This window comes from Bubalus kerabau, chromosome 8, assembly GCF_029407905.1.
Source record: "Bubalus kerabau isolate K-KA32 ecotype Philippines breed swamp buffalo chromosome 8, PCC_UOA_SB_1v2, whole genome shotgun sequence".
Taxonomy (NCBI): Eukaryota; Metazoa; Chordata; class Mammalia; order Artiodactyla; family Bovidae; genus Bubalus; species Bubalus kerabau.
The window spans coordinates 109,634,269-109,662,138 of record NC_073631.1 but is presented as its reverse complement, the minus strand read 5'-3'; the positions used below and the strand labels follow the sequence as shown (position 1 = coordinate 109,662,138).

General features: G+C 53.6%; 1 protein-coding gene across 2 annotated transcripts; it reads left to right on the top strand.

Moving 5' to 3' along the window:
- The first annotated feature begins 10,767 nt into the window (after window positions 1–10,767).
- On the top strand, window positions 10,768–27,770 carry TRPV6 (transient receptor potential cation channel subfamily V member 6). 2 transcript variants are annotated; one of them, XM_055591166.1, is made up of 15 exons: window positions 10,768–11,194; window positions 20,216–20,313; window positions 20,476–20,598; window positions 21,431–21,568; window positions 21,854–21,952; window positions 22,113–22,288; window positions 22,781–22,927; window positions 23,034–23,246; window positions 23,566–23,652; window positions 23,751–23,827; window positions 24,065–24,230; window positions 24,753–24,819; window positions 25,153–25,421; window positions 26,730–26,836; window positions 27,138–27,770. In XM_055591166.1, exons 1-15 carry the CDS (start codon window positions 11,067–11,069, stop codon window positions 27,406–27,408), a joined length of 2,166 nt encoding a protein of 721 aa, XP_055447141.1. In that variant the 5' UTR covers window positions 10,768–11,066; the 3' UTR covers window positions 27,409–27,770. The 2 variants fall into 2 exon arrangements, with proteins under 2 accessions (XP_055447141.1, XP_055447142.1); XM_055591167.1 differs by lacking the exon at window positions 21,854–21,952.
- The last annotated feature ends 100 nt before the right edge of the window (window positions 27,771–27,870 follow it).

Here is a 27,870-nt window from a genome sequence, read left to right as displayed (position 1 = left end):
TCCCTGTTGTCTGTGGCATCGAGGAGCTGGCTGTGGGGCCAGGGCGGGGCTGTGCAAGGCCAGGCTGCCATCCAGGGTGGGGCCCAGGGTGGGGGTCCCACTCACCTGTGCAGTGTGGCAGGCTTCTGAGGAGGAGTCTGCCACGTGCACACAGGTGCCAGTGTTTGCTTTTCTTCCTCCTGCTTGTTGCTTGCCTGACCCCTTCCTGATCAAGCGCTGGAGTTGACTTGAGTGGGACCAGCACAAGTTTCCTCTAAGAAACACCACCTCTGCCGCCTCCCTGCCCCCCACCACCTCCGCCTCCATTGACCAGGGCTGGCCTGCCTTGGGTTCTGAGCTAACCTAGGGCCACTCCACTGTCCTCTGCCGACTTCCTCATCCCCACTGGAGAGCCAGAGCCCCTTCAGGGTGATGGGTGCAGGTCAAAACCCAGTCTCAGGGGCCCACTCCACCATGGGGCTAGCTGATGGCTTCTTTATTGACTTTAATTTTGGGCTGCGCTCGGTCTTCACCGTTGCACAAGGGCTTTCTCTAGTTGCAGTGGGTTGGCTTGTCATTGCAATGCTTCCCTTTTTTGGCCCCTGGGGCTCTAGAACACAGGCTCTGTAGTTGTGGTGCATGGGCTTTGTTGCCCAATGGCATGTGGAATCTTCCCGGACCAGGCATCGAACCCCATGTCCCCTGCATTGGCAGGAGGATTCTTAACCACTGGACCACCAGGGAAGTTCCGCTGATGGCTTCTGACTTGTCTGCCTGCCATGATGGGGACCATGACACAGCAGCACACACATGGAGGCACGAGCATTTCAGTAATGGAGGCAGCCATGATCGCACTATCTTTGCCTCCCTAGGCCTACGTCTCTTTCAGGCCTTCGCTCTTCATCTCTCTCTGGTCAAGGCCCCCAGATTCAGAAATAAGAAGGTAAGGGAGCCACACAGATACTTCAGAGAGTGGTATGAAGCTGACCTCTGACCCAGGCCTTACGGACTGTTTCCTGCCCCTGGCCCCAGTGCGTGACTATGGTGGATGTCTAGTTTCTCCTCCCAGGGACTCTCAGGCTTCCACCACCCTGGTCTCACAGGTCTGGAGGAAACAGCTGCCAAGTGGTCCTCCTTTTTCCAGAAGTCTCTGCCTTTCATCTTCTCTCTCCCACCGAGTGTGAATCTGGTAGGCAAAACGGGGGTGGCTCCCAGGCCCCATGACTTTGGTCAGCTGTCAGCACCCCCGGTCCCAGGCTCACGACTGGCAGGCTGCACGCATGCCACACCCTTCCTTCCTCCCAGCTGCTGCCCACTGCCCACCTTCTGTGGGTCCATCACCCTCTGAGGGGGCTCATTCATGTCCGACTCTTTGCAACCTCTTAGACTGTAGCCCTCCAGGCTCCTCTCTCCATGGAATTCTCCAAGCAAGAATACTGGAGTGGGTTGCCATTTCCTTCTCCAGGGGATCTTCCTGACCCAGGGATCAAACTCAGGTCTCCCACATTGCTGGCACATTCTGACCCCCAGGGAAGCCCCTCTGGGGGAGCAGAGGCTGTTTCCTCTGTGTTTGGCTGGGGTCTGATGTACCCTACTCACACACTCAGTCCCCTGCCAACTTTCCTTGTTCCCCTGTCACCTCTGGCCCTGTCTCTTGCACACTGAGCCCAACACTAGCCTTTGGGGCCTGAGAAATGAAATAGTTTGCAATTTCCTTGGTACCAGTCACTGTCTATAAAACAGTCCAACATATACTCGAGTGGGGCGAGAGAAGAGCATGGTGTAATTTAACCTCTTCCTCTGAGGATCTGCAAGCAATAAGCAGGGCATGGCCAGGTCAAGAGATGGTTTTAATTCAGTGCACTTCTTTGCAAGAAAGGCATGAAGAAGAAAACATGGGCTGGGACTTGCCTGACAGCGTGAGGATGGATACAGAGAGAAGAAAAGGGAGAATATGACATTGGAGTTGAGCTTCAAGCCGTGAGCTAGAGTTTAAGAATCAGATAATTCCTAATGTGATAGAGTTTAAGATCAGATAACTCCTAATGTGATGTGAGAGTTGGACTATAAAGAAAGCTGAGTGCCATAAATGGATGCTTTTGAACTGTGGTGTTGAAGACTCTTGAGAGTCCCTTGGACTGCAAGGAAATCCAACCAGTCCATCCTAAAGGAAATCAGTCCTGAATATTCATTGGAAGGACTGATGTTGCAGCTGAAACTCCAATACTTTGGCCACTTGGTGTGAAGAACTGATTCATTGGAAAAGACCCTGATGCTGGGAAAGATTGAAGGCAGGAGGAGAAGGAGATGACAGAGGATGAGATGGTTGGATGGCATCACTGATTCAATGGACATGAGTTTGAGCAAGCTCCGGGAGTTGGTGATGGACAGGGAAGACTGGTACGCTGCAGTCCATGGGGTCTCGAAGAGTCGGACACGACTGAGCAACTGAACTGACTGAATTCTTAACGTACGGCATCTTCCTGAACTGGGGCAGGATTGACATGGTTACAGAGATGGTGAGGGAATGCCACAGACCCTAATTCCTCCCTATGTAGTTCATCTGTGAGCAAGAGAGTTTGAGGCAATCAGTCTCTCTTTAGAAGTATTCTATTTATTTATTTTGACTATCCTGGGAGGCACGTGGAATCTTAGCTCCCCAACTGAGGATTGAATGCACTCTTAACCACAGGACTGCCAGGGAGGGCCTGATTACACGGTCTCTTGGGAAGAGAAGGGATGAGGTCCATCGGATGAATGATACAGAAAGCTCACTGTGTGGGGGAAACAGGCAGCAATTGGCTGGGCTCTGATCCCAGGAGGGAATGTGGCCACAGAAGGGTAAGCTGGTCACCGAAAGGGCTCCAGGACACAGAGACAACAGCAGATGAGAGGAGTGAGAGGATAAAAATAGAGGCTGTGACTGTACATTTGCCTCTGGCCAGGCATCCCCCACGGCTGCCCCGCTGAGTCTCCTAACCTGTTAGCTGCTGCTGTTCCTCTACAGAAGGTCACAAAAGCCCAGAGGGGCATCCCTGACAGTAAACAGTTCATCCACCTGCCACCTGCCATGGTGGGCACAACCTTGGCCGCAGACCACACACCAGCCCCTCCAATGTGCACTCCTACGCGCACTCCAACGGCAGCCCAGGGCTCTGTGGTTTCCTGCACTCCGGCTCCTGTGCAAAGATTTCCAGGACAGCCCGGACTGCCTGCTGGTTTCTGGACTTTTTCCTGTGGCTTGGGGATGCATCAGATTTAGCTCTTGGAGCTGGAAATCAGCCTGTCCTAGAGAAGTGGGGAGGGGCCAGGGAGGGAACCAGTGGCCTGAGAACTGCCCCCAGGGCAGCCTGCTGATGCTAGACTGATGCCCCCTGGCCTGTGAACTGATTGTATCAGGAGCTCACTGGATACTCTGCCAGGGCCTCTAGCGGACGCCAAACTGGGAGGAGATTGCCAATAAAATGTGCCCCTGAAGGACTGCTGGGAAGGCTACCATTCTCGGTAAAGGAAAGGGTTTGGCTTTAGGCTTGGGTTTTCTACTGCTCTTTTTTAAAAATTGTTATTGGAATACAGTTGATTTACAATGTTGTATTAGTTTCTGCTGAACAGCAAAGTGAATCAGTTATACGTATACATGTGTGCGTGCCTCGTCACTTGTCGTCTTTGACTCTTTGCCACCCCGTGGACTGTAGTCTGCCAGTCTGGATCCCCTCTCACATGTGCTGATGCAGAGCCCATGGCCACCCTCTACGGGTGGGGCCGGTGGGGCTCTACCCACTCAGGGCACTAGGTCCTTGAAGCCTAGGCATTTGGGCAGGGGAATGGAGGAAGGTGAGGTGGTGAAAGTCATTTTCTCTGTTTTCTAGTTCTTCTTACAGCTGTGGCCTGACCAGGGGACCTGCCTACAGAGGGTCAGAATTGCTCAAGAGCCGTCTGTCTAGACAAGGCACTTTTTGGCTTCCATCCATCCACAGTAGCCGCTGGCTACCTCCGGGCCCCTGGTCTGGCCTCTCCCTCTTTCTCTTAGCCTCCCACTGCACCCTGCCCCACCCCCACCCCGGGTCACTCAAGTATTTGCCTTAGAATCTTCCCAGTTCCTAGTGCCCCTGCCAGGCGCTGCCCTGAAGTCCCTAAGGGGAGCCCCACCCCCTCTCCTGACTGCCTCTCCATCAAGGGGTGAAGAGGAGGCCCAGAGCTCCCTCCCCACGGGTCAGGCCTGCCTTTCGGATGGGGTCTTCAGGCACTGGTCCCCAGGGCCCTCCCTCCATACCTGTCCCGACTCAGGCAACAGAGTGCCCGCCTGCTCCCACTGTTCCTCCCTCGTCTTCAATACAGTCCCTACTTTTATAACCAGTCTGGCATTTCGCTTGGTTTTTCTGACAGATGGAGAAGGAAATGGCAACCCACTCCAATCCTCTTGCCTAAAAATTCCATGGATGGAGGAACCTGGTGGGCCACAGTCCATGGGGTTGCAAAGAGTTGGACATGATGGAACAACTTCACTTTCATGAAAGTCAAAAGATACAGGTGGTAGGGTGTTTGGGTGCGTGATCAAGCTAAACAAATAGAATCTGAGCATTCTTATCATCACCGTGTTTGCTGTTTCCCTGGGTTTGCTTTTGGGTGGGGAGAGAAAGAGACCAAAAAGTGCAGGTGGGGACAAGTTGGGGGAAGATTGCCAATAAAATGTGCCCCTGAAGGACTGCGGGAAAAGGCTACCGTTTCTGGTAAAGGAAAGGGTTTTGCTTTAGGCTTGGGTTTTTTATTGTCTTTTTTTAAAATTTTTATTGAAATATAGTTGATTTACAGTGTTGTGTTCGTTTCTGTTGTACAGCAAAGTGAATCAGCTATACATGTGTGTGTGCTCCGTCGCTTGTCGTGTACAACTTGGTGACCCCGTGGACTGCACCCTGCCAGGCTCCTCTGTCCATGGGATTCTCCAGGCAAGAATACTGGAGTGTGTCGCCATGCCCTCCCCCAGAGGATCTTCCCAACCCAGGGATCCAGCTTGCGACTCTTGTGGCTCCTGCATTGAAGGCAGATTCTTTACCCACTGAACCACCTGGGAAGCCCATAGATATACATATATCCACTGTTTTTTAGATTCTTTTCCCATGTAGGTCATTACAGAGTATTGAGTAGAGTTCCCTGTGCTATACAGTAGGTTCTTATTCATTATCTATTTTATACGTAGTAGCAACTTTCCTGGTGGCTCAGATGATAAAGCGTCTGCCTACAATGCGGGAGACCTGGGTTCAATCCCTGGGTCGGGAAGATCTCCTGGAGAAGGAAATGGCAACCCACTCTAGTACTCTTGCCTGGAAAATCCCATGGATGGAGGAGCCTGGTAGGCTACAGTCCATGGGGTGACAAAGAGTTGGACAGGACTGAGTGACTTCACTCACTCACTCAGTGTGTATGTGTCAATCTCAATCACTCATGGGCTTGGGTTTTTAATAGCAATGATCTGATCAGAGATATTGGCTAGATACCACCTTTTGGGCCCCAAACAAGTGCTGTTTCCTCGAAACTTATTGGTTTCGTGGCTCCTTTTCCCATACACCCTGAGCCCAGCATCTCTGGGACTCTGCCCAGAGCAGAGAGGTCAGAAGAACCATACACCTGGCCCCCAGCCCCACCTCTGGCTGTCCACAGCCCTGGGAGTCCTGGAGTTGGGAGAGCTTCACCTTCTCCCCGCTCAAGACCACAGAATCCTGCCACAGATCAGGCTAAGGGTGATCAGAAGCCATGTGTCCCCATGTTCTGCCTCCCTCTCCTCTCTGCTCTCTGCTCAGTGGAGCATCTGGCCCTGAGATTCAGAGTCAGATCTCACCTGAGACACAAGAGCCTTTTCTGAAAAGGGGTCCCTTCTGACTTCTATTCTCTCTGCATGTGGAAGTTGAGAGGGGTTTCCTGGGGCAGCAGAGAGGTTTGAAAGGAACAGGAGATCTTAAAAACTCAAGTGCTTAGTTTTGCAGATCAGGACACTAAAAAGGTTAAGTGACTTGGCCAAGGTCCCACCGTGATTTCTGGTCGAACAGGAGCTGGAGCACAGCAGTTCTGATTACACATCAGTTTCTCTTTCAGAAGCCAGGCATTCTCGGGCACATTTGGAAGGTCGTTTGCGAGAGGCACACACTTCAGTGGCTTCATTCCTGGGTGACTTCTGGGTCTGCAGGCAGGGTACCTCTGATCAGGTAAAGTGGGTGAGAACAGATAGAGGGAGATGACAGAGCAGAGGGGTCTGGCTGTGGAGGGCAGAGGCCTTGGGGTCTGGATAAGAAGAGAGGGAGGAAAAAAAGGCTCCAGGAAACCAGGCCAGCAGGACTAGAGGCATTGCCCCAGGAAGGCTCTAGACACACTTCTGCATCCTTCTCAGTTTCCAGAGGAGCCACACTGTGACTATGAGTCCTGACTCCAGCCTGCAGAGACCTCCAGAGAGAGCTGGGTTTGGGTCAGAGCTCTGCAGGGCTCCCTCTAAAGCTCCAGACCTCTTACAAACCATGAGAGCCAGAAACTACTTCTCCCCAAACTAGCACCCACTTCCTGGATGGGTGGTTTAGGAAACAAGACATTCAGAATCACTGAGGGGCAGGAGGAGGTTGCAAATCAGGTGAGAACTTTCAAGACTGAACAATCTTCCTGCAGAGGTGGGCAGGAAGGAAGAGAACTGACCCATGCTGGAGGGAAATAGAAAGGAGAGGAGAGCAGGCTTATGTCCATGTCGCTACCTATGCTTTTTGGGCACCTTCTGCAAAGGGGTGAGAGTCCAGGAGGATTAATGCCTGTGAATTTTTAAATCTATGATTTCAAGGAAGCCAGGAAACAGACATATCAGTTCAGTTCAGTCCAGTCACTCAGTTGCGTCCAACTCTTTGCTACCCCATGGACTGCAGCACGCCAGGCCTCCCTGTTCATCATCAACCCCTGGAGCTTGCTCAAAATCATGTCCATTGAGTCAGTGATGCCACCCAACCACTTCATCCTCTGTCGTCCCCTTCTCCTCCTGCCCTAAGTCTTTCCCAGCATCAGGGTCTTTTCCAATGAGGCAGTTCTTCGCAGCAGGTGGCCAAAGTATTGGAGTTTCAGCTTCAGCATCAGGGACATGTGCACATGTGCACACATAAACGACTATTGTGAAACATTGCTATGACATATTGATTTAGTTAATGTATAACACGGGCTTCCCAGGTGGTGCTAGTGGTAAAGAATCTGCCTACCAATGCAGGAGACCTGGGTTTGATCCCTGGAAGAGGGCATGCCACCCACTCCAGTATTCTTGCCTGGAGAATCCCCATGGACAGAGAAGCCTGGTGGGGTACTGTCCATAGGGTTGCAAAGAGTCAGATATCACTGAAGAGACTTAGTTCACACGCATACACGCACACACGCAAGCATGTAAAACATGTCCTGCAGAAACGTGTCATAATGTGCACATGCCTATCTGGGAAGGTGGGACCAGCTGCAAGTCCTTCCCCAGGTCCCTACAAGAGAGCAGATGGTCAGCAGGTCCTACATGATGACCCCATGTTATGAGCACGCAGCTGGCTCTGAGGAGGGAGGGGTTGTGAGAGGGACAGGCAAAGAGATGGAGCCGCAATCAGCAACTGGAATGAAAAGAGAGCACCAGGGATTAAGGTCACTAAGTAGGGAAAAGTGCATGAGGGCTCTGCCGCAATTCAGACCCCTTAACCTGTGGAGGCCAAAGTGGCCGTGTGTACACACCGAAGCCCGCTTGATTCACTTTTCTTCAGAATCACAGGATGTTTGAATTGAAAAGGACCTTGGAGGGTTATTAGCACAAACTCCCATCCAGGCAGCCAGAGAGATTCAGCACTAGAGCCCGGCTCACCTGGTTCTCAGTTAAGACACCAGATATGAACACCATCCTGGCCTGGGTGGAGTTTCTGACGTGTGTGCGTGTGTGTGTGTGTATGTGTTCACCTGCTGACATATCATCTGCTGCCGGTTTTATGAGCTGGCACACAGGGGGGCTTGTGAACCCAGTGACTGGAACAAACTCCAAGCTGAGTGAGCGGTGGCTTTGATCTCCATGCCCCAGCCCGGCTCCATCCTCGCAGCCTCTTGGTCTGCCCTGCCAGCCTCCCGCTTGACAACTCAGCTAAGGAGACGCCCCTGAAAGGACTCAGGGGGCAAGGATGCGCTGACGCAGTAAGCTGGACGGGGAAACAAACACAGGGGCAGAGGTCGAGAGAAAGAGAAAGAAACCCAGGGTCCCACAGAGAGATCACTCAGGGTCACGGCCACAGACACACACACCCCATAGCATCCACCACAACCCCCACCCCCCCACACACACACAAGCACACAAACTCCACACTCACCAGCACAGAGATGGAGGGAGCAGACCCAATTGCAGAAAGAACAGGAGCAGCAAGAGAGGGAAAACCAGACGGAAACACAGAAAATAAAATGCTATGTAGACATTTTGGGGCCCTAAATCAGTTGTTCTCAAGGGAACATGACTTTGCTTCCTGCCGGGGGAGGGGGGGCCTCAGGCAATGCCTAGAGACGCTCTTGAGGGTCACAGCTCAGCAGAGCGGGTTCTGCTGTCGGCCCGTGCATGGACCCTATGACATGCGGGACAGCCCCCACACTAAAGGATTAGTTGTTCCAAAATGTCAGTCGTGCCAGTCTGAGGACCCGTGTGCCCAAGAGAGAACCCCATACCCACGTTGCCCATGCTCCCACTCAGGTCAGGTCAGGGCCGGGCCACAGCCTTCCACACCTGTTTAGAGTCTGTTCTGGAGTCCCATTGGCCCTGGTGACCCTACAGAGTTGGCACTGGGTGGCGGGAGGTGAGAAAGGAAAGAAAAGTTGGTAACTGCAGCCACGTCTTCCTGCAACTCCCCCCAACCCCGCCCCCGCTCCATCCCATGAGACAAATACCTCAACGCCTTATAGTGAATGAGGGTCTCTGCCTGCAGCCTGGTGGGACAGAGAAGGTGGGTGGGTCAGCAGGCAGGCAAACACTGGCTTAATGGGCACAAAGGTCTGGGGTTCAAGGTTTGGGTTCCAGCGTCTTCCCCCTCCACCCAGCCTGAAACTGCTGACCCCGGGGTGGGTGGGGAACTCAACTAATCAGCTGTACTGTTTGCTCAGGCACCGCGGCCTGGCGCAACTGCTTTCTCTCGAGATTTGAGGGTGGCCCTCCTCCAGTCCTCTCCATGGAGACACCCCAGACCTGCACCCGAGCTTGCCTTCTCCCCTACACGTAGCACGCGTGTGCACACACAGTGCACACACACACACACACACACACACACACTCTTTGCTGCTCCCTCCAGCTCTCTGAATCAGAGACAGGTAAGGAAAGACTCCAAAGCCTGGGAGGGATCCACACATACCTCTCCGTCTCCGAGCCTGCCACCCATGCCCCAGGCCACTGGGTCCTGGCTCGCTGTGGGCTGGACTGAGGCCAGGGCCTCCGTTCCTCTTCTGTGGGAAGAGGATCTTCCCAGGGCACTCAGCTTGCTCTGGTCAGAGTTCTGGCAGGACCAAGGGAGGCTGGGCTTCCTGTCACCACTCTCCAGTGCGACTGTGCAGGTCCCTTCCTTCTGGAACATTCTTTGCCAGCTGTGGTCGGAAAGAAAGACAGGGGGCTCCGGCATCAGGGGAGTGGGCTTGAATCTGGCCTTGGCTATAAAGTTGGCTCTATGACCTTGGGGAACTTACTTTACCACTTTGAGCTTTTTTTTTTTTCCTTTGGAAAAATGCAGATGCTAATGCTTGCCTCACAGGTCTGATGTGAGGTGATGTGGGAAGACTTGGTTAAGGGCCCCTGCCAGGCAGTAGTGGGTAAATAAATGCTGTCTCCACTGGAGGCTGCCAGGGAAAATATTTGCGACATAATTATCCTAAAAAAATGTTTGCTGTTTATCTGAAACTCAAATTGAATCAACCATCCTGTCTTCTACTTGGCAACCCACTCCTTGCGAGTGTGCTAAGTCGTTTCAGTCGTGTCCAGCTCTTTGCCACCCCATGGACTGTAGCCTGCCAGGCTCCTCTGTCCATGGGATTCTCCAGGCAAGAGGACTGGAGTGGGTAGCCATTCCCTTCTCGAGGGGATCTTACCAACACAGGGATCGAACCCGAGTTGCCTGCATTGCAGGCAGATTCTTTACCGCTGAGCCATCAGTGTGGTGCTGGGCACAGTCTCTAGAATTCTGGAGTAGGGATCTGAGAACTGTGTTCAGGGGGCCACACACAGTCCAGGGGTGCCATTTTATGCTCTAGTTTGTGAGTTCAGAATGGATTTTTCACCTCTTAAGGGCTATAAACGCAAGCAAAGAAGAATGTATATCAGATGCTGTATGCCCGTGTGCAGCTTGCAAAGGCCAGAATATTTGCATTTACTATCTGGCCTTTTATAGGAGAAGTTGCTGACCCACAGTTGCTGAGGGGGCTGAGAGTTTTCAATATTTATGCACCTGTTGTGGGCCAGGGGAGAGACGAAGCAAAATCACACCTGCGGGGCAGAGAGGTCCAGAGACACCCTGCGAGGAAGGTGGGCATCCTGGCCCTTCAGACCCAGCGCCCTGCCCAGCTCTGCCCCCTTCTCCCACACTGACTGGAATACCTGAGACTCAACTGACCGGTCCAGGCCTTTCTATAAAAGATTGCCAGGTGTCCCAAAGTCCAGGGAGTCCTGTCCCTACTCTCAGAAGGCCTCCCCTCCCTGGACTGGCTGTGGGGAGGCTGAGAGAGGGAGCTTTCCCAGGCCCCCACAGCTGCTGGCCTGTCTCTTTAAATCGCAGGTAATTTGGGAGGAGTAAGGGAGTGTCTTCAGGGCTCCTGCGTCTCCCAGGAGGAGAGATCCTGCCCAGGGAGCTTAGTGGCGGAGTCCCAGCTCTGCCAAGTGTAACAAACTCCTCCGAGGGAGGCCTCTTGTGTCTGGCTGCTTACACCTCGGGGAGACTCCGCCGGGCCTGGAAGGCCCCGAGACGGCACCTCTCCGGGAAGAGGGCGGGCTGGCCCTTGGGGCTGCCCATGTGGCCCCCAGGCTGAGTCCAGGTGGGGTCTGGCCTCAGCCCCAGCCCCCCAGGGAGCTGGCCCTCTGCTCCATGGGGTTGCCACTGCCCAAGGAGAAGGGGCACATTCTCTGCCTGTGGAGGAAGCTCTGCAGATGGTTCCAGAGGCAGGAGCCATGGGCCCAGAGGCGGGATGAACAGAACCTGCTGCAGCAGAGGAGGTAAGCCTCAGAGTTGCTGCCCCCACCCCTCCCTTCCTCCACCCCCCCACCGGAGCTCCCCCTCCCCTTGAGGGCACCTCTGCTGGGAAGACCTTTCTTCCAGGGCTGGCCCCTCTGGAGCATTTTGTCTCAAGAGTCTGGGCCTGTGGGGTTAGCGCCAGGAGAAAAGGGAAGGGGCTGGCATGGGTAACACAGGTGCTCCCTATGTTTAAGAGCCCATCAATTAGGCAGCCTTTCTCGTAAGTACTTTTCTGGAGCCCAGACAACTTGTCAGGCTGTGGAAGGATTAGGGCATCACAGACCTGCACCCCAGAGGTGCTGCTGCTGTGTGAGTGTGTGTTCAGTTGTTCAGTCGTGTCTGACTCTTTGGGACCCCCTGGACTGTAGCCGCCAGGCTCCTCTGTCCACAGGATTCTCCCGGCAAGAATACTGGAGTGGGTTGCTGTGCCCTCCTCTAGGGGATCTTCTCGACCCTGGAAATAGAACCCAAGTCTCCTGTGCCTCCTGCATTGCAGGTGGGTTGTTTACAGCTGAGCCACCGGGGAGGCCCAGAGGTGGTGCTGGGTTAGGACAATTCTTTACATCTCTACTCCCTGCTCCTAGAACAGTCTCTTGGGCAGAAACACACAGTACATATATGTGCCCATGTGGGAATGAATCAATGAATGGGTCAGGGAGGGAATGCAGACATCAGTAACCACAAAAAAAGGCAAAATATGATAATCATTCTTGTGCATTTATCGCATCAGCCATTGATGGAGTCCGAGTCTTGGAGTGGGGGAGTCGGAGAGGGGTGCTGTTTGTGAAGACGACAAAGCTGGGACTCAGCCCTGGAATTTATAACCCTCCATTGCAGGAGAGGGCCATGGGCAATGGGCCAAAATACCAGGTGCTTAGAATTCGCTGCCGAAGGCAGGCTGAGGAATTTGAGAGGCTCTAGAGTTTGAGCCCGAAGTACATCTCACTTAAGGCTTCCAGCCCCTGAAAACTGCCCCAGACTCATGCGATGGTCCCCCCCACCTCCATCGGTGCTCAGGGCTGGGAGTTGGGAGGAGGTAGGAGGAAGCTTGAGGTCATCCCTGTGTGTGGTTTCTCCTCCAGAACCTCTGCGGGTCTCCCCACCCAGGGCCGGCAGACTAGCAGGAAGTCCTCCTCCTGGGACTTTCCTGGGTCCCTAAGAGGCAGATAATACATCTATTCACAAGGGAAAGTCCAAAGCGTGTGTGTCTGAGGGTCTCTCTCCATCTCAAAGTGCGGGGGCCTGCCTGAGCCTGACTGGGAGGCTGGGGGTTAGCTGGAATTCCTGTTGTTTCCCTTCCTCTTGCTCAAGGATTCAGGGCTGGGGAGTGTACTCCGTTTTTTTCTTTTTTTTTTTTTGAGGTCTGGCTCCCCGGCTCTCACAGCTGCCGCCCACCTCTCTCCCCCTGGGCCTGGGAGAGTGGGGGCTGAGCACATGTTTGGCTGATGACATCTTGAGGCAACAGAACGTTATTGTTGTTGGAGACTGGGACCATCAGTGGTTCCACTCATCCCCGTCCAGTCTCGGGACCCTGGGGCTGGGGGAGCTGGGCAGGAGCACAGAGAGGCCCCTGGGGCTTGGAAGTCATGGCGGAGGCAGAGGGGAGGACCTGGGCTGGAGCCAGGGCTGCTCCCCGGTATCTTCTCTGTCCCTGTGTCTTAGCAACGTCTTATGGGCCTTCTCTCACAGCCTTGGGCTAGGAAAGCCTGATTCACCACTCAGAGGGCTACTCTCCCCTCTTCCTGATGTCCCCTGTCAGATTTCACAGTTTTCTGGATCCTCTTTTTCCGGGACACCAGGGCCCTGGAACCTTGATTCCCCTACTGGGTGGCTACTCCCCGGAAGGACCTTAAAGTGTCGGAAGGGGAGTGTCCAAAGCAGTGTGATCACTCAGCTTTAAGGGGAAATCTGTGGGCGGCTGGACATACATGCGCTGACCATGTAAGTGAGGACAACATGGCCAGGTGAGCAGGGCTGTTACCACCCCCCACCCCCGGGAATGAGGCAGACCCAGAGTGGGGGCTCCGGGTGGGGTGGAGGGACTCCAGGAGAAGGGAGGCACTCAAGTCTCTCCAGGAACATAGGGGAACCCAGCATTCTTCTCTCTCAGGTTGACTTTTCTTGGGTCTTCATTGCCTTTGCCTCCGCTTAAACCCGTGTTGGTGGGATCCAAGTTGAACCATCATCTTTCTCTCATTTCCTCTGTATCATCTCGGGGCTTTGTGTATGTGTGTGCGTACTAAGCTGCTCAGCCGTGTCTGACTCTTTGCGACCCTGTAGACTGTAGACCGCCAGGCTCCTCTGTCCATGGGATTCTCTAGGCAAGAATACCAGAGTCGGTTGCCATGCCGTCCTCCAGGGGATCTTCCTGACCCGTCTTAATTCCTGAGATGCGATGTACTAGGTGTGGACTATAAAACGCTCAGCTAAGTTTGCGAAGAATGAACGTGACGCGTTCTCTGCTCTCCAGAAGCTCACGTTCTTAGGGGCCAAGCACACCGGTCGACATCAACTTGGGTTAAAAGTGAGCTTGGCGACTGTGCTAAGAAGGCTGTGAACAAGTAGCATGGGAGCCTTGAGGAGGACAGTGCAGGCCCCGATTCTGATTGGTGTGGACTGTGCTGGGCAGCTTCCCGGGTCTGCCTAAACGTGATCCTCACCCTGAGCCCCTTGCTGGCAGGCTCATCCTCCCGGTAGTTGGCAGGAGGCAGTGAGCACCAGGGATTCTTTTCTGTTTAGATAGATCCCTGTATTAGTACCTGTGGGCTGGCATGGCATGCCTGTCAGAAGTGAGGGCTGGGACCTTGGATCGCCCTGGAACTTCCTGCTTCAGTAAACACGTGCAGGTCCATGCATCTTGTACTTGAAAGATGCAGCTTGGGCACTTAGAAGGGCAGCAAGGTCCAGAATTAGCCACTTTCCTGAGCTTTGGCTTCTTCATCCCATTGCCCAGAACCTGAGCTGGAGGGAGGTTGCCCCAGGTAGCCAGTGCACACCTCCCCCCCTCTGTGGTCACCACTCTAGCTGCTCCCTGCAACCTCACCCCAACACAAGAAAAATTGGGAAGAGCCAGAGAACTAGAAGAACCACATAATTGAGTAGTGAGAGCCTTGGGGCTAGGTTCTTGGCCAAGCATTCCATCTTGAACTCTGTCTGATCTTCTGGATCTAGCTTGTCTTCCTTTGCAGAAAAATAAGGGAATTATTCATCCCGTGTCACAGGGTTGTAAGGAGCAAACGTGATCGTATGTGAGATGCTGCTTTGGAAGCTGAAAAGCACATTTAACACCTGGGACCACTGTGATTGAAAAGAACACAAGAACAGTCAAAAGGCAGCTTCCATTGACAGCAGGAGTTAGAGGGACTGTGAACTCCCTCCCATCAGAGCTGGAGCCATCCAAGAACCAGACTCTGAGCCCCAAGGGGTGTGTGTGACATGCTTCTCTGAGAGGGGTTGGTGGAGAAACCAGTGGGACCCACACGCATGGATCCACCTCCCATGCCTCCTCTGACCCCTCTTCAGATCCTGATGAACATGGAGAATAGGAACAGGGAAATGACCAGAGGAGTCCCAATGCTGCCTCCGACTTCTTTGAACAGACCACCGCAGGGCTCCAGGCCTCTTTCTCCATATGGACAGATTAGACTGGGTTTCCAGGGCTTTCTAAAATTCAGATTTGAATTCTTCCCTAGACACGCTTGATCCTGCCCATTTCCCAGCAACCAAATGCAAAACTTCACACGTGCAGGTCCACACACGCGAGTGTACACACATAGACGTGTACACATCCACAAGAACGTGAAGCAAGAGGATGGGGTGGAGGAAACAGGTAGAGAAGACAAGTGGCAGATCCTTGGGGCCGGAGGGAACCTCAAGGTGATCAATGACTTGTTTGCTCTGTAAAAAGTGTGCTAGGGTTTATGCCAGAAATCCTATAGCAGTGTTTCTACTAGTCCAGTATTGAACTAGACTGTTCAATTTTATAATAGTCAAGCAAAATAAGACATTCTAAATTCTGGAAACAACTTTCACATTTTTATCATTTCAGATCTTCTAATTTCTTTCATTGTCTTTTATTAATTAATCTGCAGGTGCTTAAAAGGCTTCATTTTTTGTTTCTTAGTTGCGCATTTAATGATTTGTAAGAAAACATGGACGGAATTTCTCATTCTATTTAATGTGAAAAATCCCTTCTTAAAAAATAGATTATGAACACTTACACATTGAGGTCCGGAGAAGGCAATGGCACCCCACTCCAGTACTCTTGCCTGGAGAATCCCATGGGCAGAGGAGGCTGCAGTCCATGGGGTCGCTAAGAGTCGGACACAACTGAGCGACTTCACTTTCACTTTTCACTTTCATGCATTGGAGAAGGAAATGGCAACCCACTCCAGTGTTCTTGCCTGGAGAATCCCAGGGACGGCGGAGCCTGGTGGGCTGCCGTCTATGGGGTCACACAGAGTTGGACACGACTGAAGTGACTTAGCAGCAGTATACATTGAGATCAGGGCTTCTCTGCCTTGACCCTTTTGACATGTTGGGCAGATAATTCTCTGTTACAAGAGGCTGCCTTGTTTAAGAAGCTTAGCAGCACCCCTGCCCTCTGCCAAATGTCTCCAGACTCTGCCAAATCCTTTGGAAGGAGGCAAGGAGTTATCTCTGGTTAAGGTGTGTGCGCTCAGTTGTATCCAGCTCTTTGCGACCTCATGGACTGTAGCCCACCAGGCTCCTCTGTCCATGGGATTCTCCAGGCGAGAATACTGGAGTGGGTTACCATTTCCTCCTCTAGGAGATCTTCCCCACCCAAGGACCTAACCCACATCTTTTGCATCTCCTGCATTGGCAGAGATGCCAATTGGAGATGCATTGGCAGGAGGATTCTTTACCACAGAGCCACCTGGGAAAGACCACTGCTCTAAATCACTGTTTGTAAATAAGAGATTCTGGTAGTAAAGTTATGCCTGCTTCTAAATAAAATGAAACTGTCCCTTGGAACAGAGTGAGTATAATTTAACCATTAAAATCAGAAGACATTTTGGCAGTATCTCCTCTTCTTCGTGCCCTAGGGAGATGTCTGGTGAAGATGTGTAGATTTTACTCCAGATCTAAACTTCTGTGTTGGGTTTCTTTGGAACAAACTATTTATTTACCAGGCACAAGAATCTTTGGATGGGTCTGCTATTTTCACTTTCATGCATTGGAGAAGGAAATGGCAACCCACTCCAGTGTTCTTGCCTGGAGAATTCCAGGGACAGGGGGAGCCTGGGTGAACTGCCATCTATGGGGTCGCACAGAGTCGGACACGACTGAAGTGACTTAGTAGCAGCAGCAGCTCTTTTTTATGGGGTTCGTCTTTTTTATGGGGTGTAAGTGTAGGCAGCTGTTTGGGAGGAGTTCTCCCTTACGAAAATGGCAACCCACTCCAGTATTCTTGCCTGGAGAACCCCATGGACAGAGGAGCCTGGCGGGCTACAGTTCATGGGATCGCAAGTGTCGGACACGACTTAGTGCTCTCCCAGGATATTAGCAAGGGCTTTCTTGGCCTCCCCCTTGTGGCCATGTGATGCTATTGCAAGTCACGCCTCTGCCTGACTCCCTGGGAACCATGCAGACTCTACCCTCCCTTCTTGCTGGATCCTCGAGTTTGCCACCTAGAGGAGACCAGGTCTCTACGAACCTCGCTGGTTTGGGTCATAAGCCTTTTCTTCATCCAGAGTGTGATCTGATTGAGGTTCCCAAATAAAATACAAAACAGAGTTAAATGTGAATTTCAGATAAACAATAAATAGATTGTCAGTTTCAGTTTGCCCTAAATATTGCACGGACATACTTATCTTAAAAACTTATTTGGGGGGAATTCCTGGCAGTCCAGGGGTTAGGCCTCTGTGCTTTCACTGCCGAGGGCCCAGGTTTGATCCCTGGTTGGGGAACTAAGATAACAATTGGCCACATGGCACAGCCAAGAAAAACACAAGAACTTATTTGTTGTGTATCTAAAATTCAACTCTGAGCATCCCCATGTTTTTAGTTTGTAAATCTAGCCATCCCAGTTCAAATGGTAGCTTCCTGCCCTTACCAGGCCACTAGGGCAGGCAGCGGAGGCCAGAAACAGAACGTGTGGGGACTGGAGGTTTGAGAGGGACATTTATGGTCATCAGAGATATGTCAGAGAACCAAGAGTGGTGTCTTTGGGGCTGCCACTGACTGGCCTCCCCACTTATGTCCTAGGAAGCAGGGAGTGGACTCTGAACTCAGGTTAGAAGCCCCTTTGGACCCATTTCTAGCTTCGCCATTAACCCTTGGCCAAACAGGGCACAGAACTAGTAGCAAAACAAAGCAACAACAACAAAAAGTAGAAGCTAACCGGAGGAGGGCAGAGAAAGGATAAAATTTGAGAAAGTGGCTGACCTCTGACCTCCAAGTGCCCTTAGAAGAGAAAGAGACAGATACTAATCACAGCACCCGAGGTAAAAGTAAGGCCAGAGGAGAGGGCGGAAAACTTCCTGCCGTGTGTGTGTGTGTGTGTGTGTGTGTGTGTGTGTGTTGGGGAATAGTGCTTACTCTCAAATATGTATAAAAGAGGAATTTGCACAAATTGTTGGAAAAGGTAATGGTGGTGGGAGGGGTGGTGATGGTGGTGGGGGTGATGGGCTGATGGGGATGATGGGCTGATCATGGTGATGGTGGTGGAGGTGATGGTGGTGGTGAGGGTCATGGTGGTGGTGGGGGTGATGGGCTGATGGGGGTGATGGTGGGGGGGTGGTGGGCTGGGGGTGTTGATGGTGGGGGGGGTGATGGTGGTGGTGAGGGTCATGGTGGTGATGGGGGTGATGGGCTGGGGGTGGTGGTGGTGGGGGTCATGGTGGTGGGGGTGATGGGCTGATGGGGGTGATGGGCTGATGGGGGGGTGGTGGGCTGGGGGTGGTGGTGGGGGTGGTGGTGGTGGTGGGGGTCATGGTGGTGGTGGGGGTGATGGGCTGATGGGGGTGATGGTAGGGGGGTGATGGGCTGGGGGTGGTGATGGTGGGGGGTGATGGTGGTGATGGGGGTCGTGGTGGTGGGGGTGATGGGCTGGGGGTGATGATGGTGGTGGTGGGGGTCATGGTGGTGGCGGGGGTCATGGTGGTGGTGGGGGTGATGGTGGTGGGGGTCATGGTCATGGTCGGGTGATGGGGTAAGGGTGGAGGGTGTGGGGGTGATGGTGGCTGGGGTGATAGGGGTGATGAGGAAAGTGGTGGGAGGTGCTGCAAACTTGTTTTGCAGCTGTGTGAGCACACCAAGCATGCTATTTTTTACTTAGATTATATGTTTGCCTAAGGTTGGCTTAGGGGGTGGCTGATGGAGCTAATAAAGGGGGGACAGTAAAGCCAAACCACCTTCTGGCATTGCTACAGTTCATTCCTTCTACAGAGAGTGGTAATGAGCCTCTGCCATCACGCCGGGCATATTCCCAGGCACTGGGAGCGCAGCATAGAGAGTAACTAGGGTGGGGTGGGGGCTAGACTCCAGGTGAAAAGGAGAGAGACAGCACAGCCACGGGGGCGGGGAATGGTGTGCCCTGGGGTGCTGAGGCCGAACTGCTGGGTGTCAGGGGCCAGCAGGAGGAAGAAAGCATGGAAAAATAGTTGCACAAAGTCCGGAGAGGACTTCTGAGTTTCTTCTCCTTGGGCATTTAAGGTCACACAAGACTTCTGTAAATGATGCTTGCATTTGCTGTTTAGAGAGAATGTCTTGGGAGCATCCAGAAGGATGGATTGGGGGTAAATAGGGTATAGGGAAACTAGTCAGAAGAAGATTTTACTAATCTTGGCCCAGAGAATGAGGATATGGATTAATAGGGATCAGTGGGAATGAGGAGGCAGGGACTGAGTGGGGAGAGCCGTTGAATTGACAGGTGGCTGCCCCTGCAGCTGATTCGGGGGCCTGGGGCCAGCATTTGGGGAGACAGACAAGCCATGCTCTCTCCTCTCCCAATCACCCCTCCACCCCAAGTTCTTGGAGTCAGTTTCCTGCTACTATGGCCTTTTTGGTGGATGAGCTCCTGTTCACATAACTGACCCTCTGTGGATAAATAGTGTTATTTCATTCACTCCTGTAGAAGGACCAAGTAGCTCTGGGCCAGCAGGGAAAAGTAAATAAAGGGACCCCATGTGTCTCAGTTGGAGTCAGTTTTGATCTTTCAAAAAGTGTGCAGTTCATTGTAGGCATAAAACTGGAAAGTCAGAGATGATTTGCCTAAAACAGAGACACAGACAGGAAGCAGGGAGAGACTATAACTTGACACAGGGGCCAGAGGAAAGAAAGGACCCATGGCTGCTTTTGGACTGAGCCCCAAAGATGCCATCATAGGGAAGAAAGTGCCAGAATCAAGGGGCTTTCCTGAGGAAGGGGAGCATCACACAACAGGAGAAATACCCGCCAGCCTCTGCATGTCGGCCACCTCCGTAAAGATAAGGGAGGCATTTCTTCATACCCTCAGTCCATGAAAATAAGGCTTATCTTGGAGGGTAACCTCAGGACTTCAAGGGAAGCTGCAAAGGGGTTGCTCCAGTGGCCAAATAGGTCAGGAGGTAAACAAGCATTTAGCTGAAACTCCTTCCTCTCCACCTGATGTGCAAAGATCACATACACACACACACACACACACACACACACACACACAGGACAGGAAAGCTGTCTTGACACTTAACACACACAAACTATGGAAAGTCGTCTTGGATTTAGCTCATGGAAACTATGGAAAAGTTGTCTTGGATTTAGCTCACACAGACTATGAAAAAGTTGCCTTCGATTTAACTCACGCAAACTATGAAAAAGTTGCCTTGGATTAACCACTTGGTCAGAGAAAGCGAGCTGAGCACTCAGGCAGCCCCTCCCCTGATAGAGGCCCCACCTCTCTGGATGAGGGACCTCCGGGTTCGGGGTTCATTGCCACTGAAGTGTGAGACTGAGCAAAGCCGCCCACCTTTCTTCCCAACCGGGCCCGCTCCCCTCCCTTATAGGATCTGGGAGTCTCCGCTCTTGCTAGCCGCCAAAGAGAACGACATTCAGGCTCTGAGCAAGCTGCTCAAGTATGAGGCCTGTGATGTCCACCAGAAAGGTAAGGAGAGTTTCCGGCTGGGTCAGCCCTGTGCCCATGGCCCTCCTCCCCCTCCTCCTGCTGGTATAGCCCAGGGCCTTCTGCTGTGGGCCCCCAATTCTCTATGGGCCCCCTTCCCCTGCTCCAGAGAGGCCACGTGACTCTGCTTTTTGTCAATGCCAGGAGCCATGGGGGAGACGGCATTGCACGTAGCCGCCCTCTATGACAACCTGGAGGCCGCCACGGTGCTGATGGAGGCTGCCCCGGAGCTGGTCAAGGAGCCCATGACATCTGAGCTGTATGAAGGTGAGGGGCTGAGGGTCTGGGATGGAGGGAAGCATGACCTTGGTGGTGGACCTGGAAAATCCCATGGATGGAGGAACCTGGTAGGCTGCAGTCCATGGGGTTGCTAAGAGTCAGACACGACTGAGTGACTTCACGTTCACTTTTCACTTTTATGCATTGGAGAAGGAAATGGCAACCCACTCCAGTGTTCTTGCCTGGAGAATCCCAGGGATTGGGGAGCCTGGTGGGCTGCCATCTATGGGGTCGCACAGAGTCGGACACGACTGAAGTGACTTAGCAGCAGCAGCAGCAGCAGTCTGGGGAAACCAAAAGGGAATCTGGGCCCCCTTCTCTTCACCTCCCTCTTCTGTCTGTTCTTCCTCGGCATTCTCGGTGCCCCTTGTTTGAGCACTAACCTCTGAAATGGAGAGACCTAGGGTAGGAAGGATTCCCTTGTCATTCAGTAGGTAAAGAATCTGCCTGCAATGCAGGAGACCCATGTTTGATTCCTGGATCGGGAAGCTCCCCTAGAGAAGGAAACGGCAACCCACTCCAGTCTTCTTGCCTGGAGAATCCCATGGACAGAGGAGCCTGGTGCGCTAAAGTGCATGGGGTTGCAAGAGTCAGACACGACTTGGCGACTAAACCACTAAAGTAGGAAGAGGCAGGCAGCACCGGGGGCCCCTGGGAGTCCCACCAGGCCCGCTCCCCCCCTCCGCCCCCCATCTCATCCTCCCCCAGAAAGGCTGACCTGGTAGAGACAGGAGGGTCCCCCTGCAGGATTCTGTGAAGATAGGAGGGACACCTGGCTGGATCCTGGGGCAGAGCCCAAGCCAAGAGCTCTCTTGTCCAGGTCAGACGGCCCTGCACATAGCGGTCATGAACCGGAACGTGAACCTCGTGAAAGCCCTGCTCGCCCAAGGGGCCAGCGTCTCTGCGAGGGCTATAGGCTCCGCCTTCCGCCTCACTCCTCACAACCTCATCTACTTTGGTGAGAGCAGGACCGGGGCTGGGAGGATGAGGCGGGGCACCAGTCAAGGGAGGGTGGGCTGAGGAAGCCCCGTGCCTGGGGAGACTAGGAGGGGTCGGCCCTCATAAGGCCAAAGGCCAGAGCCAAGCCTCCACCCACATCCCAGGCCGCCTCCAGCATCCCCGCCTCTGGTCCTGCTGACAAGGGGCCCTAGGCCCAGAGCAGAGACAGGGGAGGGAGTGGCGGTTGCTTGGAGACACCACCCCTCCCCGCCTGCATCTCAGGCCCGGGCCTCTGCCTCCCCAGGGGAGCACCCTCTGTCCTTTGCTGCCTGCATGGGCAGCGAGGAGATTGTGAGGCTGCTCATTGAGCACGGTGCTGACATCCGGGCCCAGGACTCCCTGGGTAAGAGCTGGGCTGGAGGGGGCGCTGGGAGGCTGGGGGTGGCAGGGAAGAGGGGAGGGGCTGGGACTGCCCTCAGGCCCCCCGGGGGTGGGGGGTGGTCCTGGGGAACAGCAGGGACTCTGGTCCTAGGGGTCACTTGACACCCCGTGTCCTCTCCCAGGAAACACAGTGTTGCACATCCTCGTCCTCCAGCCCAACAAAACCTTTGCCTGCCAGATGTACAACCTGCTGCTGTCCTACGACAGGCAAGGGGACCACCTGCAGTCCCTGGACCTCATGCTCAATCACCAGGGCCTCACCCCCTTCAAGCTGGCCGGAGTGGAAGGCAACACTGTGGTGAGGGCCCTCCCCCAGGCCCACGGGGGTCCTTCTCCTGACCCTTCTTCTTACACTTCTGGCCCTTTGAGGAAGTAGATGTGAATGGTCCTCCCTGATGCTGAGGCCCTATTTTCAGCTTCGATTGGAATTTCCTTCTCTGCCCCTGTGTCGCATCTTCTTTCTCTCCCACTTTCTCTGCCCCGAGTCGTTAGGGGCTGCAAGGGTCTAGATCCCGTCCCCAGGGTGGTCTGTAACGCCCATGTTCCCCTGCCCTGCCCCCTTGCACCTCCTCTTTCCAAGCTCTAGAGGTAGTTATGGGGGGAGAGGATGAACTAAGAGGCTGATATGGAGAAGGGTTCTTTTGTCCACAAGGCTGCGGTCTTTGAGTGAAGAGCGAGCCCCCTTTCAGGGGTGCAGCGGTCCTTCTGGGCAAGCGTCCCATCCACACCCCAGGACGGTCCCCTTGGCTTGCTTCTCCTCACTCGCTTGCTCCCCCATCCCCAACTTTAGATGTTCCAGAACCTGGTGCAGAAGCAGAAGTACATCCAGTGGACATGTGGACCGCTGACTTCCACTCTCTATGACCTCACGGAAATCGACTCCTCAGGGGAGGAGCTATCCCTGCTGGAACTTATCGTCACCTCCAAGAAGCGGGAGGTACGGTGGGTGGGTGGGTCGGGGGGGCTGGTCCTCAGGCTAGGGAGCCACTAGGGACGGGAAGCAGGGGCTCTGAGCTGCTTGCTGCCTTCTCTTTCTGCTGCAGGCTCGCCAGATCCTAGACCAGACGCCAGTGAAGGAGCTGGTGACCCTCAAGTGGAAGAGATATGGGCGGCCGTACTTCTGCATGCTGGCAGCCATGTACCTGCTGTACATCGTCTGCTTCACCATGTGCTGTGTGTACCGCCCCCTCAAGCCCAGGACTGACAATGAAACTGACCCCCGGGACAACACCATCTGGGAGCAGAAGCTACTTCAGGTGACCCCCAAGGACTAGCAGAGCTTTGGGGTGGCGGGTATCCAGCCCTCTGCCATTTTTCAGACATGTGTCACATTCCTAGCTCACCACCTACGTTTCTCTCCTTGCCCAGATCTCAACTACATAGGCACAAACTCAAAGACATGCACACGGAAACATACCGGTGCTCTAAGAGCAGAGTTTGAGAGAGCCACACCCCACAGGTTGAAAAGAATCTGAGCGACTGGTGTCCCTAGACAAGGAGGCGGGCTTGCACCCAAGGGTGGGTAGGGCAGATGGAGGGAAGCCCTGAGTCCTCTGACCATGCCGCTCCTTGCAGGAGGCCTATGTGACCCACCAGGACCACCTCCGACTGGTGGGGGAGCTGGTGAGCGTCTTTGGAGCTGTCGTCATCCTGTTCATAGAGGTGAGAGCAGTGGGGATCTGGGGGTGAGCTGTGTGCCCCAGGGATCCAGTCAGAGCTTCAGTTTACAAGTGCTTGGTGTCTTCCCGGCCTCTCCCCAGATTACAGACATCTTCCGAGTGGGGCTCAGTCGCGTCTTCGGACAGACCATCCTTGGAGGACCATTCCACGTCCTCTTGTGAGTCTATTTTCCTCTCACCCCCTACCCCTTTCTCACTAAGACTCCAGTTTAACTCCCTGGATCCCTGGCCTCTGGAGAACCCCAGCTCCTGAGGCCTCGCTGTGATGTGTGTGTGACCCTGTGTATGGAGCTTGAAGCTGAGTGTGTGGGAGCACTTCCATCACCCCCTCACTCTTGGATCCTCAGGATCACCCCAGTCTCCCTCTCATGGCCCCCTCCCCACTCTCCCCCCAGCATCACCTATTCCTGCATGGTGCTGGTGACCATGGTGATGCGGCTCACCAACACCAGCGGGGAGGTGGTACCCATGTCCTTCGCCCTGGTGCTGGGCTGGTGCAGCGTCATGTACTTTGCGCGAGGATTCCAGATGCTGGGCCCCTTCACCATCATGATCCAGAAGGTCAGTGCCTCCTCCCAAACGTTCTATAGAAAGGTCCCAGAGCAGGGGCTGCAAACATTTCTGAAAAGCATCAGATCAGAGGGACCTCAGGCTTGCAGTGGTGGTTTAGTCTATAAGTCATGTCTGACTCTTTGCGACCCCATGGACTATAGCCTGCCAGGCTCCTCTGACCATGGGATTTCCTAGGCAAGAACACTGGAGTGGGTTGCCATTTCCTTCTCCAGGGAATCCTCCCTACCAGGCTTGCAAGGCCAACATGTATATAATCTCTTTGATTTTCTTCTTCTCTTCCCCCTTTTAAATTTTTTTTCAATCATCTAAAAAATGTAAAATTCTCACTCAAGGGCCATACCAAAATTGATTCAGTAGATTTGGCCGGCAGGCCATAGTTGGCCAGCCCCTCCCCTATGCTAGAGGGCAGAGCTGTTGGACTTCTCAGGGTTAGACCTCATAGAGGCTATAAGGGGCGGTTGCTCAAAAGACTGGTGTGCAGCTGGTCTCCCTTCTCTTCCTTCCCTCTAGATGATTTTTGGCGATCTGATGAGATTCTGCTGGCTGATGGCCGTGGTCATCCTGGGCTTTGCCTCAGGTAAATCATCTGAGATAGGGGCCTTGGGCTGGAGGAAACCAGAAAGCACAGGATGCCTCTAGATAAACCTGGGGGGAGAGGCGGGCAGGAAGGAAGGCAGAGGCAGGAGGAGGCCACGGTGTCGGAGGATGGGATGTGTTAAGGGGGAGAGCTGCTCTTGGGATCAGGAGGGTGAATCATATGGAAAATAGGGGAATGTAAGAACCCACAGGACGGAGTGATGGAGGGCTGGGATGGTGACACTGGAGAGGAAGCAGACAGGATCGAAGTGGGCAGCAGAGAGTGGGCTAAGGTTTAATCACATGGAACTCTCACCCCTTTGGGTGAGAGCAGCCTTCTTTATCATCTTCCAGACAGAGGACCCCAATGAGCTGGGCCATTTCTACAGTTACCCCATGGCGCTGTTCAGCACCTTTGAGCTGTTCCTCACCATCATCGACGGCCCTGCCAACTACGACGTGGATCTGCCCTTCATGTACAGCATCACCTACGCTGCCTTCGCCATCATCGCTGCTTTGCTCATGCTCAACCTCCTCATTGCTATGATGGGTGACACTCACTGGCGTGTAGCCCATGAGCGGGATGAGCTCTGGAGAGCACAGGTGAGCGCCCTCGTGGCCGGGAGGGTTAGTGCAAGTCATTCTCTTCCTGCCAAGGGCCAGGCCAAACTCAGAAGCAGGATATTTCACCTCCCCTCCCTCCCACCACCCCGCCCCAGTATATCTGGAGGGTTATTGCACAGGCGAAATGGATGCAAAGTGTACAGAACTGGATCAGCAATACAATCAAGCAATCCTGGAACAGCTGGAAAGAATTCCTGTTTTCTCAAAAAAGTCAAATCTGTCTTTTCTAGAATCATCAGTAAGAAATGAACCTCAGGAGTAGCGACAGTGGGCTTCCCAGGTGGTGCTAGTGGTAAAGAACCTGACTGCCAATGCAGGAGACACAAGAGATGCGGGTTGGGTTTCTGGGTCAGGAAGATCCCCTGGAGGAGGGAACGCAACCCACTCCAGTATTCTTGCCTGGAGAATCCCATGGACAGAAGAGCCTGAAGGGCTATACAGTCCATGGGGTTGCAAACAGGAGGACACAACTGAACCAACTTAGCACACAAGCACAGTAGCTACAGCTGCATTCATGAACTTTTGTTACTGAATAAAAACTGAAGTATCAACTTTTGGGCAATATTTAAGTCTTCAAAATTTGACCCAGAAAAACTGGATGTGTTAAAAATAACGCCACACAAACTCCCTATAGTCACATAAACTATCTTCAGTCAGATAATTGTGATGGGGTCAAAAGCACGAATTAACCGGATCAAATCATCATTTTAAAATGTTCTTACAAAAGAATTTATCTCAACAAAAATAATTTCAGCAACATAAATGGGAAATCCTCCAACTAGATGGCATTTAACTGTGTTGTGTAGAAAGTAGAGTTAAAAAAAAAACCCTAAGCTGGCGACATAGGGTTTGCTCATGAAAATATTTCTTCAATGTAAATGTATTGGTAGGAAATTTCTCCGCAGGATGTTTGTGTTTCTAAGTAGCCTTTACATCTGTAGGGTCAAAATATTCTGTAGCCCCGAGGACCCTTGCTCTTTGCTCTGCCCACCTTCCTGATCCTCAGAGCGAGGTCTCCCCACCTGCTGCAGGACTGGCCTGGCCTGGACGCCAGGTCATTGGGTGAGCATCGTGGGGCTCAAGACCCATCACTCTCTCCTGCAGAAAAGCAGTGACGAAGCTGACGCCACCAACCTCTGCTCAGCAGTGTGGTCCCCTCTGGGAAACCATGAGTTTCCCAGCTGTTGCTACACTGTGGTCCCTCTGCCCAGAGTCTTCTCCACTCTTCCAGTGGCCTGCACTCCATCTCTGGTTTCATCCTCTTCTGTCCACCCCCCACCCCCACAGGTTGTAGCCACCACTGTGATGCTAGAGAAGAAGCTGCCGCGTTGCCTGTGGCCTCGCTCGGGGATCTGCGGGCACAAGTTTGGGCTGGGGGACCGCTGGTTCCTGCGGTGAGTGACAGCATGGGCTGGCAGGCTTGTTGTACAGGCCTGTGCGCTCCCTGGGCTTCCAGTCTCACTGGGGGAAGGGAAATTGCCAGGTGCCAGGGGTGGAGAGCGGCCCTGAAAGCATCCACATTGTTCCTGGACCGAGCTCTGTGTTGCTTCCCAAAGCCTGGCATCCTCTGTGCCCACTCAGGTTGCAGACAAGGAGAAAGGCCACCAGCAGGAGGGCTGGACGAGGCCCAGAGACGAGGGCTGGTCCAAGGTCAGCCATTCCATCACCTCCTCTGTACTCCCCCTCCCCCAACAGGGTGGAAGAGAAACAGGATATCAACCAGCAGCGTGTCCGGCGCTATGCCCAGGCCTTCTGCCACCCAGGCTCAGAGGACGACACGGAAAGACTGTGGCTGGGTGGCCCCTTCGGCACCCACCTGTCGCTTCTTACCCCCTCAGTGTCTCGAAGTACCTCCCGCAGCAGCATCAACTGGGAGAGGCTGCGGCAAGGGACCCTGAAGAGAGAGCTGAGGGGGGTGGTCAACAAGGCTCTGGAGGACGGGGAGGGCTGGGAGTACCAGATCTGAGCTCTCTTCCCGCCTCCCGCCTCCCACCAAAGTCCAGATCTCTCACCTGCCAGGTCAGGGGCGGGGTGGAGGGGGTAGAAGAGAATAGAGGGAAACCGAGGAGTAGGCTCACACCTCACCCCAAGCACAGGGCCCAGCGCGAATAGGGACCCAGCTTCACCCACCCTGGCCTTACCGCCCTGTCTGAGCAAAGCACTTTACAAAAGGCCGGGATGCCACCTCGGGCACCAGCCTCCATCCAGGGTCACAGCTGCAGACAGCCGCGGAGGTTCGGGAGGTGTACCGAGCAGATGGGTACCGCTGGGAGGGTGTGAGGTGTGATACCGCCTTCCACCTTCCAATAAAGTCACTTCCTGTTCGCCTCTCCTCTCCTCCTGCAGCCTTCTCTGTGGTGGGGTCTCCCACCCCTTCCATTCAGACCACAGGGCCTCACCACTACTCCGATGTGCAAAATCCCTTCTT

Bases quoted from the DNA above. Each gene is read 5' to 3' on its own strand.
- TRPV6 (XM_055591166.1), top strand. From the start codon at position 11,067: ATGGGGTTGCCACTGCCCAAGGAGAAGGGGCACATTCTCTGCCTGTGG. The intron at 21,953-22,112 runs GTAAGAGCTGGG...GTCCTCTCCCAG, and splicing joins CCGGGCCCAGGACTCCCTGG to GAAACACAGTGTTGCACATC. The intron at 22,289-22,780 runs GTGAGGGCCCTC...CCCCAACTTTAG, and splicing joins GAGTGGAAGGCAACACTGTG to ATGTTCCAGAACCTGGTGCA.